The sequence below is a fragment of the Leucoraja erinacea genome, chromosome 16 (genome assembly GCF_028641065.1).
Source record: "Leucoraja erinacea ecotype New England chromosome 16, Leri_hhj_1, whole genome shotgun sequence".
NCBI lineage: Eukaryota > Metazoa > Chordata > Chondrichthyes > Rajiformes > Rajidae > Leucoraja > Leucoraja erinaceus.
In genome coordinates, this window is record NC_073392.1 from 7,967,578 (window position 1) to 7,985,702 (window position 18,125).

The following is an 18,125-nucleotide window of genomic DNA, read 5'->3' on the forward strand; positions in this document are numbered from 1 at the left end:
AAAATAGGTGCAGGAGTAGGCCATTCAGCCCTTCGAGCCTGCACCGCCATTCAATATGATCATGGCTGATCATCCAACCCAGTATCCTGTACCTGCCTTTTCTCCATACCCTCTGATCCCTTTAGCCACAAGGGCCACATCTAACTCCCTCTTAAATATAGCGAATGAACTGGCCTCAACTACCTTCTGTGGCAGAGAATTCCAGAGATTCACCACTCTCTGTGTGAAAAATGTTTTTCTCATCTCGGTCCTAAAAGATTTCCCCCTTATCCTTAAACCGTGACCCCTTGTTTTGGACTTCCCCAACATCGGGAACAATCTTCCTGCATCTAGCCTGTCCAACCCCTTAAGAATTTTGTAAGTTTCTATAAGATCCCCCCTCAATCTTCTAACGAGTACAAGCTGAGTCTATCCAGTCTTTCTTCATATGAAAGTCCTGACATCCCAGGAATCAGTCTGGTGAACCGTCTCTGCACTCCCTATATGGCAAGAATGTCTTTCCTCAGATTAGGAGACCAAAACTGAACACAATACTCCAGGTGTGGTCTCACCAAGACCCTGTACAACTGCAGTAGAACCTCCCTGCTCCTATACTCAAATCCTTTTGCTATGAATGCTAACATACCATTCGCCTTCTTCACTGCCTGCTGCACCTGCATGCCTACTTTCAATGACTGATGTACCATGACACCCAGGTCTCGTTGCATCTCCCCTTTTCCTAAATGGTCACCATTCAGATAATAGTCTACTTTCCTGTTTTTGCCACCAAAGTGGATAACCTCACATTTATCTACATTATACTGCATCTGCCATGCATTTGCCCACTCACCCAGCCTATCCAAGTCACCTTGCAGCCTCCTAGCATCCTCCTCACAGCTAACACTGCCCCCCAGCTTCGTGTCATCAGCAAACTTGGAGATGTTGCATTCAATTCCCTCATCCAAATCATTAATATATATTGTAAATAGCTGGGGTCCCAGCACTGAGCCTTGGGGTACCCCACTAGTCACTGCCTGCCATTGTGAAAAGGACCCTACTCTTTGCAGCCCGTGCTGGTGCTGATCGCGGGCTGGTGCGGACTCGGTGGGCTGAAGGGCCTGTTTCCGCGCTGTATTTCTAACCTAAACTAAATAAAAAAACATTCCTATAATAGTGACAGAAGTTTAATGATCTATATTGGAATAGCCGGACATGAAGAACTCCAAGTTCCAAAAGTTGATTAAATAAAAGCATTGAGGATGTAAGCAAAAGTTTCAGATGAAAAAAAAAATGACAGGAAACCAAGATGATGGATGAATGCAAGATAATTAATAGATGTGGAAACAGGAAAGGGAGTCAGATTTATGGGGTAGGGAGCACTGTGCGGATGAGAATGAAATGAATCAGCCCCCTTGCTAAGGACTATTCATTCAGTATGCGCAAGGTGAGGTAGACATGATTAGGAAGGAGACGAGGTCAGTCAGAAGGAAGTAATATGGAAAAGGAATGGAGGGAGCAATGACTAGAGGAGATGAAGGATGATGTAGAGGCACCACGCTCTCTGCAAGATCAGTAAAACCCTTGTACAAGGTACACCTTGAAATAGGTGTCAGAAAGAATTGCAGATGCTGGTTTAAATAGAAGGTAGACACAAAATGCTGGAGTAACTCAGCAGGTGAGGCAACATCTCAAGAGAGAAGGAATGGGTGACGTTTCAGTCGAGACCCTTCTTCAGACTGATGTCAGGGGAGGGGGGGGGGGGCGGGACAAAGATAGAAAGTAGGCGGATATAGTAAGACTCGCGGGAGAACTGGGAAGGGGAAGGGGATGGAGAGAGAAAGAGCAGGCTATCTGAAGTTAGAGAAGTCATTGTTCATACCTCTGGGGTGTAAACCAAAGATCATAGAAGGCTCTAGTATCTTTGGTGTAAACAACCCAAGCGAAATATGAGGTGCTGTTCCTTCAATTTGCGCTGGGCCTCTACTCTGACAATGGAGGAAGCCCTGGACAGAAAGGTCAGATTGGGAATGGGAGGGGGAGTTGAAGTACTGTGCCACCGGGACACCTTGAAATCATTGGGCTCCACCAATTATGAAATATGGAGAGTCTTCAGGCCCTTTGGCCTGCAATGTCTGTGCCGAACATGATGCCAAGGCCTACTTTTATCTGCCTGCACAGAATCCATATCCCTCTATTCCCTGCATATTCATGTGCTTATCCAATAGTTTCATAAACGCCACTATCGTATCTGCCTTCACCTCACAGCATGTTCCAAGCACTTACCACTCTCTGTGTTAAAAAACTTGCCCTGCACATCTTTAACTTTTCTCCCTCTCTTCTTAAAGGTATGACCTCCCATATTTCACATTTCCATCCTGGGCTATAGGTTCTAACTGTCTCCCCTATCTATGCCTTTCATAATTATGTATACTGCCATCATGTCTCACCACAACCTCTGATGCTCCAGAGAAGACAATCCAAGTCTGTCCAACCTCTCCCTGTAGCCAATAACCACTAATCCAGGCATCATTCTGATCAACCTGTTCTGCAGCCGTTCCAAAGTTCTTCCTGTAATGGGGTGACCAGAACAGCACGCACTACTCCAAATGAGGAGAACAGATGTGCAGTCACGGTGGCGCAGCGTGGGTTTTCAGCGAGATCTACAGTTTCCACCCACATTCCAAAGACGTACAGGTTTTGTAGGTTAATTGGCTTGGCATAAATATAAAAAACAGTACCTAGTGTGTGTAGTATAGTGTTAATGTGTGGGGATCGCTGCTCGGTGTGGACTCGATGGGGCAAAGGGCCTGTTTCCACACTGCATCTCTAAAACTAATACTAAAATATTATGAATTATGTATAATTCAAGTGAGAGCAAAAACAAAGAGAATGACGGTACAGTAAATAGACCCATCTTGGAATATACCCAAACCTTGGAGCTTCTTCAGATAACTCTGAAGAAGGGTCCCAACCAGAAACATCACCCATCCTTTTTCTCCAGAGATGCTGCCTGACCTCCTGAATCACCCCAGCATCGTTTATCTATCTGCAGTGTATACAGGTACCAGCATCTGCAGGTAGACAAAAGTGGTGGAGAAACTCAGCAGAAGCAGCAGCATCTCTGGAGCGAAGGAAATAGGCAACGTTTCTGGATAGACTTGGTTTATACTCTCTAGAATTTAGGAGATTGAGAGGGGATCTTATAGAAACTTTGTGACCGTGTTGAGCGGATGACCAGGGCGGTAATGCCGCGGGCCGGCGCTCAGGCACCGCATGGATAGTACAGTGCGTGTGTTAGTCCCACAGCCCCATCCCACCACTCACACATCCCCGCGACACTAGGAGAGAGGAGTGTCGCCGTTCACTTGGTTAGAAATTCAGCAACAGCGGTTAATTTTAACCAGAGAGAAGTTTTACAGTTTTTAAAAGTTGAGCTTTGACGCGAGGAATCTTTGACAGATTCCTCGCGTTTAGAAGATTTAGAAGATTGAGGGGGGATCTTATAGAAACTTACAAAATTCTTAAGGGGTTGGACAGGCTAGATGCAGGAAGATTGCTCCCGATGTTGGGGGAGTCCAGGACAAGGGGTCACAGCTTAAGGATAAGGGGGAAATCCTTTAAAACCGAGATGAGAAGAACTTTTTTCACACAGAGAGTGGTGAATCTCTGGAACTCTCTGCCGCAGAGGGTAGTTGAGGCCAGTTCATTGGCTATATTTAAGAGGGAGTTAGATGTGGCCCTTGTGGCTAAGGGGATCAGAGGGTATGGAGAGAAGGCAGGTACGGTATACTGAGTTGGATGATCAGCCATGATCACATTGAATGGCGGTGCAGGCTCGAAGGGCCGAATGGCCTACTCCTGCACCTAATTTCTATGTTTCTATGTTTCGGGCCGAAACCCTTCTTCATATTGATGAAGGGTTTCGGCCTGAAACATTGCCTATTTCCTTCGCTCCATAGATGCTGCTGCACCCGCTGAGTTTCTCCAGCACTTTTGTCTACGTTTGATTTTCCAGCATCTGCAGTTCCTTATTAAACACTAGCACCTGCAGTTCCTTTCTGCACATTTTGTCTGCTCCGATGCAAAATCTCCTCAAGGCATGCCTATGAAGTTCTCCTCCCTCCGAGGGGAGTTCTGTGAGACCCTCACTCGCTGCTCCCCCTCTGTGAGTCCGACCTGTCTGAAGAAAGGTCCCGAGCCGAAACGTCACCCATCCCTTTTCTCCAGACCCGCTGAGTTACTCCGGCACTTTGTGTCTATCTGCGGTGTATACCAACATCTGTGCAGTTCCTTTCTAAACATGCAATACTCCGGGTTAAGTGATCTGCTATCTAAGATAAAAGTTCTTGTAGAACCATCACATATTTTGGAGAAAAAAAACCTCCCTTCCTTGTAAAATGTATAACTTTGATTAAAACGTAAGTTCATGATCCACATAATACACTGCCAATCTGTAACCGTGAATGAGAACATCCAGGAAAGCATTCTGATAAAATTTCTCTGCATTTATATTAAAATGTAATGTGTTCTATTATCGTTCCTTTGGCAGAGAGCTCTGCACTGGAGCTCAGAGATTTTAAATAAAAACATGCCACAGAATCAGCTTTTTCGCTTGAGTGTAAATTCTGAATGGTTGAAGTAGTCAATTGAACATTTTCAAAGGGCAAGACAGATAGCTCAAATTCTCAACATATATCATTATCCCGCCAAATAATGTTATCAAACTGATCCATGTTAAATGAAATACATATGCTCATCATAAATACATAGCACAACCGAACAAAAGGATTTAAATCTACTCTGTGTAGCTCAGAAATGTTTCTCACCTCATATTTAAATGTTAATAGCGTACCATAAATTAAGGAACCAAGTATAATGGCACTCAACTGGAGAGGAATATTCCCTGCTAATATCACATAATTTAGAGGACACATGCTCGAAAACAACAACGTTTAACGTTTTACATGAATCATTTATCATGATGCTAACTTTAGACTTGAGATACAGAGCAAAAACAGGCCCTTCGGCCCACCGTGTACATGCCAACCAGAGATCATCCCGTACACTTAGCACTATCCTACACGCTAGGTGCAATTTAGAATTTTTAACAAAGCCAATTAACCTACAAACCCATACATCTTTGGAGTGTGTTGGGGGAAACCAAAGCACCCGGAGAAAATCCACACAATCACAGGGAGGACGTACCAACATTGTACAGACAGTACCCGTAATAAGGATCGAACTCGGGTCTCTGGCGCTGTAAGGCAGTAACTCTACTGCTGTGTCACCTCTTGATATCACATAACTTAAGAGCAACAATTTCTTGAAAACAGCAACGTTGAATATTTCATTTAAATTAATTTATCACACCGCTAACTTGGAAAAAATATTCACACCGAAGTAAAAAGAAACAAAAATGAACTTCAATCTTTACAGAGTTGATATTCTGTACTCATCTGCATTTAATACTGAGCACTGCAAACATTTTCTAAATAAATCTCTATCATGATCTAAATTGGAAATTAACTTGTCAAATGTTACAAAGTGGATCACAGTTGGAGCAATCCTATCTACTCGGGACCACAGAGCAAATTGAAGGAAGATATGTGGAACTTTATTTTAAGGTAGTCATGCCGTTTTTACTTTAGTTTAGAAATACTGCATGGAAGGTCATAAATGATAGTAGTAGAATAAGGCCATTCGTCCCATCAAGTCTACTCCACCTATCAATCATGGTTGACATATCTCCCCCTCCGAACCCCATTCTCCTGCCTTCTCCCCGGTGGCGTAGCGGTAGAGTTGCTGCCTTACAGCGAATGCAGCGCCGGAGACCCGGGTTCAATCCTGACTTTGGGTGCTGTCTGTACGGAGTTTGTACGTTCTCCCCATGACCTGTATGGGTTTTCTCCGAGATCTTCGGTTTCCTCCCACACTCAAAAGACGTTCTGGTATATAGGTTAATTGGTTTGGTAAATGAAAAAATTGTCCCTAGTGGGTGTAGGATAGTGTTAATGTGCTGGGATCGCTGTTCGGCGCGGACCTGGTGGGCTGAAAGGGTCTGTTTCCACACTGTATCTCTAAACTAAACCTGTACTAATCAAAACCTATCTATCTCTGCCTTAACAATATCCACTGACTTGGCCTCTACAGCCTTATGTGGCAAAGAATTCCACAGATTCACCACCCTCTGACTAAATAAATTTCTCCTCATCTCCTTCCGAAAAGAACGTCGTTTAATTCCAAGGCTATGACCTCTAGTCCTGGGATAAGCCTCGAGAACACTTGGGCCGATAATTACAGATGTGCCAGCGTATTCCCCACCGGGACAGTGGTTCATCAGCTGTACGTGTGGTAGGGTACCCTCTCACTCGTATCATCTACTGACATGCGGGCATCATCTTTATAAGGGAAGACACAGTAGCTACCACTGGAAAAGATAAAGAGCCATCCCACCCACTGCAGTGCAGCCTTGTCACAGCAGTGTGAGACAATTTAGATACTGTAACTCAGAAGTGGAAACATTTCCCTTTAATATCCTCACTGCGGGAGAAGGGTTAAAGTTCCACAGGATTTATTACAGCAAATTCATATCAGACACAGATTGCTTAAATGTCTGGTGTGTAGGAAGACATATCGTTCTTTCTCACTTTGATGATCTTAATGTGGTAGCATTTATTTTCAAATCAAACTTGGAAATTAGGAGATAAATCCAACTGTATGAGTTGCGTAGGATCGGGCTGATACACCCTTAGGGCAGTTTCCAGTGAGCTTGTACTGAGAAAACGTTATAAATTTTGAACGAGAGCAAATGTTTATTTGGCTCAGGGGAAGTTATTTTAAGCTAATTTCACCTCTACAGAGTTCTCCATCTTCTCTTCTTAAGCCCTTTGCTCATCTAGGGAGCATAGGCCATTGACAAATGTCCTCCACCTCACTCACTTGTTGGTAGTTCTTTCGAGATCTCCCCAGTTGAGCTCACTCTCAGACATTCCTATAGCGTCACCTCATCTCCTGGAGCTGTTCCTGGGGCGACCTCTTTCCGTTTTCCTTGGGGGTCCCTTTTTCGGGCTTGCCGGGTGATGTTTGTGGCAGGTTTCCTGTGGGTGTGACCAATCCAACTCCATTTTCTCCTTCGAATTTGTGAGTCAATGGGCTCCTGGCTTGGTCCACATTCCTCTTGGTCCACATTGCTTACTTTGTCTCTCCCCCAGATGTTAAGTATTCTCCTAAGTGATGTTAATGAATGTTTGCAGCCTGTTTGCAGTGTGTTTAGTTGTTTTCCATGTGTCTAATCCATACAGCATCACCTGTTTCACATTTGAGTTAAAGATGCGTATTTGGTTGATTGAGATAGTTGAGCTCCGGATCTTCCTGAGCATGTTGAACACCACCCTAGCCTTATTGATTCTACTTTTTATATCTGCCTCTACTTCCGCCTCTCCAGGGATGTCCACAACACTGTCTAGGTATGTGAATGTTCCTACCTCCTCTATTCAATTTAATTCAATTCAAAGCACTTTATTCGTCCCCGAGGGGCAATTTAAAAGGGCGCATTACAGTAGCTTTTTAAAAAGGGACACAATCAACAAACATAAGCAGCACGCATACTGCACAATCAACCAGCACACGCATTTCACAGACACACTGCACAATCACACAACACACACCGCACATCAACATTCAACACATAGGGGGCAATAGTTTTTTAAAGTGCTTCCTAAATGCTTCAATTAAAAAGTGCATATAGAAGGTTATTTCATTTCATATGTTCATGAGTCAGTGATCAGCATTAAAAAGCTGGACAGCCCTGGGGATGAAGGTTGCCTTCCTCCTCTGTGTCCGGCAACCCGGACAGCGGAGTCTACGTCCTGAGGGGAGCCACTCAAACTCAGGAAACAGGATGTGAGAGGGGTCCTGAAGAATCCTGCGTGTTAACTTTACAGACTGTTGGTCGCATGGGGCAGTGAGAGTTCGGACGGGCTGCTCAATGATTTTTGAGCAGACCTTGACCACATTCAACAGGCGGTTTCTGTTTTGCAGGGTGATGGAGTGGAACCAGCTAGTGAAAGAGAAGGTTATTACATTTTCAATGAATGCGTAGTAGAATGTAGTGAGAATGTCTTTGTTAATCCCCAATGACTTCAGCTTCCTGAGTAGGTACTGTCTCTGATGGCACTTTTTAAGGATTTCCTCTATGTTAGAGGAAAACCTTAGCAGGTTGTCGAAGGCTGTTCCCAGGTATTTGTATACCTCCACTATCTCCACTGGCTCCTGCTGGATGATAGTGGTGGCTGCCTCAGCCATCTGTCTCTGTTGGGGGGAAAAAGTCACAATCATGTCCTTGGTTTTGCTTATATTTAGCTCAAGACAAGACTTTTCACGGCATACTATAAAGTCCTGCAGGGCTGAGCTGTGATGTTGTGTGTGGCTGGGAAGAAGAGACAGGAGAACTGTGTCATCAGCAAATTTTACAAAGTGGCAGAGCAGTGCTGTGCTGCACTCTAGAGCAGTGCTGTGCATAAGGACAGGGTTGTTGGTTTTGGAAACCATTTTAAATCAGGAAGATCGCTACATTTGGTAGAAAATACTTAAGTGCGTCATTCACAAACTAATTTCTCCCCAGCATTAGCCCCTCGATCTCAAAAGCATAGTTTGTGATGTAGTTTTTATAACAGGCTACAAACATTAAACTTATTTATTGTTTTCAAGTACGGGAATTCAAAACTTCTTATTAACTCCCTCAGCATTTTATACGCCCACCCCTGGTTCAACGTTTCAAGTATTTTAGCTATCTCATATTCTCAACTGCCCTCAACGTTTTGGATTAATGTGCACAATGTCTACGCCCAGCAATTGCGTAGTGCAATTGTGTCGGGATAAAGAACTAGAGATGAAGGAGACCGGCTGCTGACACAGAATTAAACCTGGGTCACGGCATGAAATGGGGAATGCTGAAAGGACCTACATGGTTAGGACCATCTTTTTAGTTTGGTTTAGTTTTGAGATACATTGTGGAAATAGGCCCTTCAGCCCACCGAATCCTACACTAATTCTATCCTACACACTCGGGCCGTTTTACAGAAGCCAATTAACGTCTTTGGAATGCGGGAGGAAACCGGAGCACCCAGCGGAAAACCCACACTGTCATGGGGAGAATGTGCAAACATTCCCACAGACAGCACCCGATCAGTCAGGATCAGACGCGGGTCTCTGGCGCTGTGAGGCTGTACCTCTACCACTTCGCCCCTGTGCTGTCCTTTATCTGTGGATAAAGAAACAGTTGGAAATGTCCATCAGGACTGAATGAATAAGACTGGAGATAATTTAGGGAAAGAAGGCAGGTTAAGGGCAGGAGTGAATTTAAGAGCGTAATGTCCTTAATGTCAATTCGTTAGAACAAGGGATCCAGCAAAGCTTCACGGGATGGTGTGGTGTTAGGCATAACGGGGGCATTGGTCACAACTTTCTGAAGTTGGGATAATCCAAACTAAATATAATATTATAACGGGGACTCGCAGGAGTCCAGCCAAAAATGAAGCGGACACAAGTTGTGTGCACAAGACGTGTTTTATTCTGTACAATACAGCTCCCTACCCCTCAAATGGGCATGGGCGTTGCCCGACCTTAAATACCCCTAAGGGTCAACCCCGTGACCTGCGCTTCCCACTCCGAGACCTAACTCCTCCCTACAGAACCCTCCTACCACCAGGTGCCACCACAATATCTTAATTTCTAATCATTTAGAGGACTTGCACAGCAGTCTCAATAGACCAGTTAGAAACAGAAAGATAATATCTTCACTGACTGCACTGATAGATTTAAACATGCAGCTAACCTCATTAAAGTCTAATCTGCAAACTGCAAGATAAAAAGTAGACTGCAGGAAAGGGAAACTTAGATACGATCAGGAGCAGTTAAATGTAATGTATCCACAATTCATTAGGATAATTGATAAGTGAAGGTTGACAAATGAAGTGGGTTACCAGAGACAGCCAGTGCTAAAGACACAATTTATAAACTAAAGGACACAAAGTGCTGGAGTGATTCAGAGGGTTACCGTTGATGTCACAGTGGTGCAGCGGTAGAGTTGCTGCCACACAGCGCCAGAGACCTGGGTTCCATCCTCTCTACAGGTGCTGTCTGCACGGAGTTTGTACGTTCTCCCCGAGACCACGTGGGTTTTCTCTGGGTGCTTCGGTTTCCTCCCAAACTCCCAAGACGTACAGGTTTGTAGGTTAAATGGCTTGGTATACATGTAAAATTATCGGCAGTGTGTGTAGGGTGCGGGGATCGCTGGTTGGTGCGGACTCGAGAGGGTCTGGTTCGTGCTGTGTCTCTACACTAAACTAAGCTTAGGTTTGTAGGTTAAATGGCTTTGGTAGAAAAATTGACAGTGCTAGTGTATGGGGTGATCGCTGGTCGGCGTGGACTCGGTGGGCTGAAGGGTCTGTTTCCGTACTGTATCTCTAAAGTCTAAAGTAAAGACACCGGATGTTTAATTCCATGTTTATTTACTTACTTTAACTTTCCCCAGATGGGTTTGAAACTTAGGTCATTAAATCACCAGCCCAGGCTTGTGAAAACTAATTTGACCAAAGAGCCACTGCATTCCCACTGAAACCAGAAATGAAAGATGTCTTGCAAAACAAGGAAGCTACTGCAATGACCTATGAGATATAGAAAGTGTAATAAGATTGGGGCAGAATTCATAGAACTCGATTTTCGAACAGAAATTGATATATGGCTCCACGTTGATTTCATTTTGTTGTATTTTTACGCATTAACTTAGAATTACCCTTTGCATTGTGTACTCCTTCAGAAAGAACATTTTTAAATGAATAGGACACAAATGTCAGATTCTGATCTTAAAGTCTGCTGCGATTGTTTTGGAATGTCGAGTTAGTTCCCATGGGCACTCATAACATTGTAAGATAAAAGACGCAATTTCTCAGAACATTGCAGACTCCAGAAAAACAGAGAGATGGGCAACGTTGACTCTAATGTTAAAAATATTTGAGAGGGAATTCAACATTAATTATTAATGGGCGACAGGCAAGCTAAATTTGTCCACTTATTTTCCTAAGCTTCCCAATGCACTGTAGCAAACTTTCAGCCTAAAGAAAAGTGACGTCTATTCTCGTGGGCTAGCTGGAAGACGCACGCAATAACATTTGGACTAAAATCCTATAAAGGAATACAATTAATTCAGGTGGAAGAGAATTATCACAAGGCAAGATTATTAAAGTGCCTTGTCTCATTTCAAATAAGAGGTTTAATCGTGCAAAAGAGTGACAGAAGAAATTTCAAGCTCAGTTTATGCAAAAAAATTTTTAACACCAACAGCTTACAGAATATATTCAATGTTAATAAAAATCCATCTGCAGGTCGCAATTGAACTGAGACAGGCAGAAGCCCTTCAAGGAGTGTGGATTCATCCTTAAATCGGTATCTCCAGAGAGATTGTGGAAAGCATGAAAAAGCCTTCCCGTGCTACATACACAGGAGAGAGGTAATGGACTATGTAAGAGCTGCTGGATGCTTGAAATGGGACAATGGTTCTGAGTAATGAGTACAGAAAAATGAATGGCATGAAAGACAAAGGTGAAGACAGTTTCCATCATCCCCTTATTGAATATTAGCTATTCAAAAACTATAAAGTTAATTCAATACTTGCATTCTGTTGTCATTGATTCCTTTGGTTTTCATGTTCATAAGTCATTGGGGCAGAGGTGGACCATTTGGCCCATCTAGTCTATTCCGCCATTCAATCTTGGCTGATCTATGTTTTTCCTCTCAACCCCATTCTCCTGCCTTCTCCCCGTAACCCTTGACACCCATACTAATCAAGACTCAGTTAATCTCTGCCTTAAAAATACCCTAAGACTTCGCCACCACAGCCGTCTGTGGCAATGAAGTCTACAGACTCATCACACTCTGACTAAAGAAATGAAAAGAAATTCATCCTCATCTCCTTTCGAAAGATGCCCCCTTTTCATTCTGAGGCTATGTCCTCTGATCCTGGACTCTCCCACTAGTGGAAACATTCTCTCCGCATCCATTCTATCCTGGTCATGGTGAATTTAAAACTTGACACCCCCCCCGAAAAACATAACTTATTGCACAAACATGACAATTGTGAAATATTCTTATTCTGATGTTTTATTATAATACTGCCATAAAAAAGATGATGAGTTTTACAATCTGCACAAGAGCTTTGTTTAGTTTAGCGATACAGTGTGGAAACAGGCTCTTCAGTTCACCAAGTCCACGCTGACCAGTGATCAACCCGTACACTAGTTCTAACCTACATGATAGAGACAATTGCCGGAAGCCAATTAACCTAGAAACCTGCACGTCTTTGGAGTGTGGGAGGAAACCGGAGAAACCCACGCGGACATTGGGAGAAGATACAAACTCCGTACAGCCAACACCCGTAGTCAGGATGCAGCCTAGGTGACTGGTGCTGTAAGGCAGCAACTCTACCGCTGAATGGTCCAATTTACACAGGAGTCATTGTACAGAGATGTGTTGAAAAGTTCAATACTCAAATTGATTCAATTTTTCAATTAAGCTAATTAATTTGAATGCCGTGTAATTGTTACAAGTACTTGAGGTTGGCATGGTGATTTATATTTTATTTGACTTGATGCAGTCTACTTAACATTTTTAAGTGTTTTAAAAGTGTTGATTTTTTACATTTTAAATTTCTTAAGTTTTACTTATTTTTAATGGTTTCATTTAATTTTTATTAGTATGAGTGTCTCTGAAAGTCAGAGGCATTCAAAGTACTTAGCAGTCAAGTAAGCGTGCCGGTATGTCTCAGCCACGATCAGGGATTTTTCCCCCCCCATTTTGTTAGAGTGGCTACCAATGGCCTGTCTGCATAATGAGATTAAACCATGCAAGGAAGCACAAGAGACTGCCGATGCTATAATCTGTAGCACAAAAAAGGAGACATAGAAACATAGAAAATAGGTGCAGGAGAAGGCCATTCGGCCCTTCGAGCCTGCAGCGCCATTCAATATGATCATGGCTGATCATCCAACTCAGTATCTTGTACCTGCCTTCTCTCCATACCCCCTGATCCCTTTACCACAAGGGCCACATCTAACTCCCTCTTAAATTTAGCCAATGAACTGGCCTCAACTACCTTCTGCGGCAGAGAATTCCAGAGATTCACCACTCTCTGTTTGAAAAATGTTTTTCTCATCTCGGTCCTAAAGGATTTCCCCTCTATCCTCAGACTGTGACCCCTTGTCCTGGACTTCCCCAACATTGGGAACAATCTTCCTGCATCTAGCCTGTCCAACCCCTTAAGAATTTTGTAAGTTTCTATAAGATCCCCCCTCAATCTCCTAAATTCTAGTGAGTACAAGCAGAGTCTATCCAGTCTTTCTTCGTATGAAAGTCCTGACGTCCCAGGAATCAGTCTGGTGAACCTTCTCTGCACTCCCTCCATGACAAGAATGTCTTTCCTCAGATTTGGAGACCAAAACTGTACACAATACTCCAGGTGTGGTCTCACCAAGACCCTGTACAACTGCAGTAGAACCTCCCTGCTCCTATACTCAAATCCCTTTGCTATGAATGCTAACATACCATTGGCTTTCTTCACTGCCTGCTGCACAGTGGTGACAGTGGAGACATTGGTGGAACAGCAACAGTGGGGGCAATTGGAGAGATACAGCGCGGAAACAGGCCCTTTGGCCCACCGAGTCCGCACCGACCATTGATCACCCCATATGCTGGCACTATCCTACACATTATGGACAATGTACAACTTTACTGAAGCCAATTAACCTACAAACCCGTACGTCTTTGGAGTGTGTGATTTAGCCAAACCATCTGGAGAAAACCCATGTGGCCACAGGGAGAACGTACAAACTCCTCACCCGTAGTCAGGGTCGAACCCGGATTTCTGGCGCTGTAAGGCAGTTAGTATACGGGGTGATCGCTGGTTGGCGGTGACTCGGTGCAACGAAAGGGCTGTTTCCCCGTTGTATCTTTAAATTCTAAAGTCTCCAATAAAGAGTCGACTGACCATGTAAATTCCACAAAGAAATAACAAAAACAGAAGGCAAAGGTTACGCAGCCGTTACAATATATTCTGATTATCAAAGGAGCTTCAATAAGGTTCCACGCTGCAGATTCATGACGAGATTTAAACATTTGGCGTCATGGACAAGGACTGGAACAAGGCAGGGTGCAAATAAGTTCAAACAGTTGCATTGCTGATAAACAATAAAATAGGCCGGTCACGATAAAATAGGCCAAAGTCAGCATGGCTTTATAAAGGGGAGGTCTTGCTTCACAAATGTGCTGCAATTCTTTGAAGAAGTAAATAGCTGGACAGACAAAGGAGAGTCAGTAGATATTGTATACTTAGATTTTCAGAAAGCCTTTGATAAGGTGCTACATGTTAGGTGCTAAGGAAGATGAGAGCCCCCGGTATCAAAGTATGGATACCAGCATGGATAGCAGGTTGGCTGGATGGCAGAAGCCAAAGAGTGGCAATAACGGGGGCTTTTCCGGGTAGACTGCAAGTGACAAGTGGAGTTCTGCAAGGGTCGGTGCTGGGGCCACTATTCCTCATGTTGTATATTAATGATTTGGACGAGGGGCTTGAAAGCTTGAAGCTTGCAAAGCTTGCGAATATTATGAAAATAAGTGGAGAGGCAGGTCGTGTAGAGAAAGCAGCGACTCTGCAGAAGGACTTGGACAGCTTTGGAGAGTGGGCAGAGAAGTGGCAGATGGAATATAGTGTAGCAAAGTGTGGAGTCATGCATTTTGGTAATGGGAATATAGGTGTAGACTATTTTCTAAATGGGGTGAGAATCCAGAAATCAGAGGTGCAAAGAGACTTGGGAGTGCTGGTGCAGGATTCCCAAAATGTTAATCTGCAAGTTGAAGATGCAGTAAAAAAGGCAAACTCAATGCTAGCATTTATTTCAAGAGGGCTTGTATACAAAAACAGGGATGTAATGTTGAGGCTCTATAAGGCGCTGGTAAGGCCGCATTTGGAATATTGTGAGTAATTTTGGACACCATATCTGAGGAAGGATGTGCTAGGTCTGGAGAGGGTCCAGAGGGGGATTATAAGAATGATCCCAGGAATGAGTAGCTTAACCTATGATGAGCGTTTGTCGGCACTGGATCTGTACTCACTGGAGTTCAGAAGAATGAGGGGGGACCTCATCGAAACGTACAGAATTATGAAAGGCTTCGATAGAGTGGATGTGGAGAGTTTAAGAAGGAACTGCAGATGTTGGAAAATCGTAGACAAAAGTGCTGGAGAAACTCAGCGGGTGCAGCAGCATCTATGGAGCGAAGGAAATAGGCAACGTTTCGGGCCGAAACCCTTCTTCAAACTGAAGAAGGGGTTCGGCCCGAAACGTTGCTTATTTCCTGCACTCCATAGAGTTTCTCAGCACTTTTGTCTACTGTGGATGTGGAGAGGATGTTTCCACTAGTGGGAGAGTCTAGGACTAAAGGTCATAACCTCAGAATTCAAGGACGTTCTTTTAGGAAGGAGATGAGGAGAAATGTCTTTAGTCAGAGGGTGGTGAATCTGTGGAATTCTTTGCCACAGAAGGCTGTGGAGGCCACGTTAGCGGATATTTTTTAAGGCAGAGACAGATAGATTCTTGATTAGTATAGCTGTCAGAGGTTATGGGGAGAAGGCAGGAGAATGGGGTTAGGAGGGAGAGATAGATCAGCCATGATTGAATGGGGGAGTAGACATGATGGGCCGAATGGCCTAATTACACTCCTATACCTTATGACCTTATGAATGAGAGTGGGATATTGTCAACTGAAGGGAAATGCTGCCTTCAAATTGTAAGCCATTATTTACATTATCGATTTGGCTTCATAATGAAGGTTGAATTTAAATTTTGCAGACGACATCGTATTATTATACTACAGCAAGGGATACAGCAAACCACAATATTAATAAGTTTGCAGAATGAAGATGCAATTAGGAAATCAATTCAGATAACGTGTGGGTAAGCAAAGTTACAATGTCACATACTTCTCGGCAAATAGAGATCTAATTGGAGCACAGAAGCAGTTGTCATGGCGGTAACAAAGTCATCGTTATACAGCGTGGAAACAGCCCACACCGACCAACATGTCCCAGCTACATTAGTCCCATCTGCCTGCGTTTGATTCACATCCCTCCAAACTTGTCCTTTCCATGTACCTGTCCAAACATTTTTTTCATGTTGTGATTGTTATTAAACAAAACATATGGAATTCAATACCAGAGGATAAATTTGAAAGACAAATAGATATTTAAAACACTGGTTGGAAGGTTTTGGAGTTCAATGTTATAAAAAGGGGATAGACCACAAAAGCAATGATCCAAGCCTGGAGACAATGAATTCCAGGGATTTTCTCTTGAAATCAGGGCAATGGCGCTTATGAGAAACATAGAAAATAGGTGCAGGAGTAGACCATTCAGCCCTTTGAGCTAGCATCGCCATTCAATATGAACATGTTTCTATAAGATTCCCTCTCATCCTTCTAAATTACAGTGAATATAAGCCCAGTTGATCCATTCTTTCATCATATGTGAGTCCCACCATCCCAGGAATTAACCTGGTGAACCTACGCTGCACTCCCTCAATAGCAACAATGTTCATCCTCAAATTAGGAGACCAAAATTGCACACAATACTTCAGGTGTGGTCTCACCAGGGCCATGTACAACTGCAGTAGGACCTCCTTGCTCCTATATTCAAATCCTCTCGCTATGAAGGTAAACATGCCATTAGCTTTCTTCACTGCCTGCTGGTCCTGCATGCTTACCTTCTGTGACTGATGTACAAGGACACCCATGTCTCGTTGCACCTCCCCTTTTCCTAATCTGACACCATTCAGATAGGAATCTGCCTTTTTGTTCTTGCCACCAAAGTGGATAACCTCACATTTATCCACATTATACTGCATCTGCCATGCACCTGCCTACTCACCCAACCTATCCAAGTCACCCTGCAGCCTCAAAGCATCCTCATCGCAGCTCACACTGCCACACAGCTATGTGTCATCCGCAAACTTGGAGATTCCTTCATCTTAATTGTTAATATGTGAATAACTGGTGTCCCAGCACCGAGCCTTGCGGTATCTCACTAGTCATTGCATGCCATTCTGTAAAGGTCCCGTTAATTCCTGCTCTTTGCTTCCTGTCTGCCAACCAATTCTCTGTCCATGTCAATACCCTATCCCCCAATACCATGTGCTCTAATTCTGCACACTAATCTCTTGTGTGGGACATTGTCAAAAGCAAGGCATTATGCTGCAAGGTATTTTTAGAATTAAACTTAGATGGAGAACAATTCTAAAGATCCATGCAGTTGTTTGACAGAATTCCATGCTTTACATACTATGCAACTTTGCAATTCACAAAACCTCCCCCACTGATCTTCCTTTTAGTCTTTTAGTTCCTTTGTACATCATATATAGTGCAATATTGTGTTGGGGAAATGGCTTGCAATGGGGGAACGGGTGAGTGGTGGAATCTTGCGTTGGGAAGCAGACCCAACGGGTCTGCACTTAGCCATATATATACTTTTATAAAAACGTTTGATTCCTTCGTATATCTCCACATATATACAGTATGTGTATATATATATATATATGTGTGTGTGTGTGTGACTGTGTGAGTGAGTTTGTGTCTTTCATTATATGGTAAATTTCTATGAGACCCCTTCATCCTTCTAAACTCCAGTGAGTCAAACGCTCTCTTGAACAGGTAGGTGGATAAGAAAGTTTTAGAGATATGTAGACCAAACGTGGGCAAATGGGACAAGATGAGATGGTGCATCTTGGTTGGCGTGGACGAGCTGAGCGGAAGGGCAAGCTTCTGTGCTGTGTGACTATAATTTTACAGTTTGCTACAAGACTGCTCTGTTTGGAAACACGTCTTACCTTCGGATCTGCAGTGAGCAGCTTAAACGCTTGGTACACTTGGTCCTCTTGTACACCACCACCAAGGTCAAGGAAGTTTGCTGGTTTCCCTCCGTGAAGATCGATGATATCACACGTGGCCATGGCAAGACCGGCTCCATTAACTGTTGATTAGAAAGGCATCATCTTTTACAATTTGACAAATCATCAATCCACAACATTCACCAGTGAAAATAATGT

General features: G+C 43.5%; 1 protein-coding gene across 1 annotated transcript in view; it reads right to left on the bottom strand.

Moving 5' to 3' along the window:
• The window catches only part of suclg2 (succinate-CoA ligase GDP-forming subunit beta), a 257,573-nt gene that overhangs the window by 57,948 nt on the left and 181,500 nt on the right, over window positions 1-18,125 (bottom strand). The window contains exon 9 of the mRNA XM_055647635.1: window positions 17,907-18,049. Coding sequence (XP_055503610.1) covers window positions 17,907-18,049 — 143 coding nt within the window. The remainder of the gene's footprint in view (window positions 1-17,906; window positions 18,050-18,125) is intronic.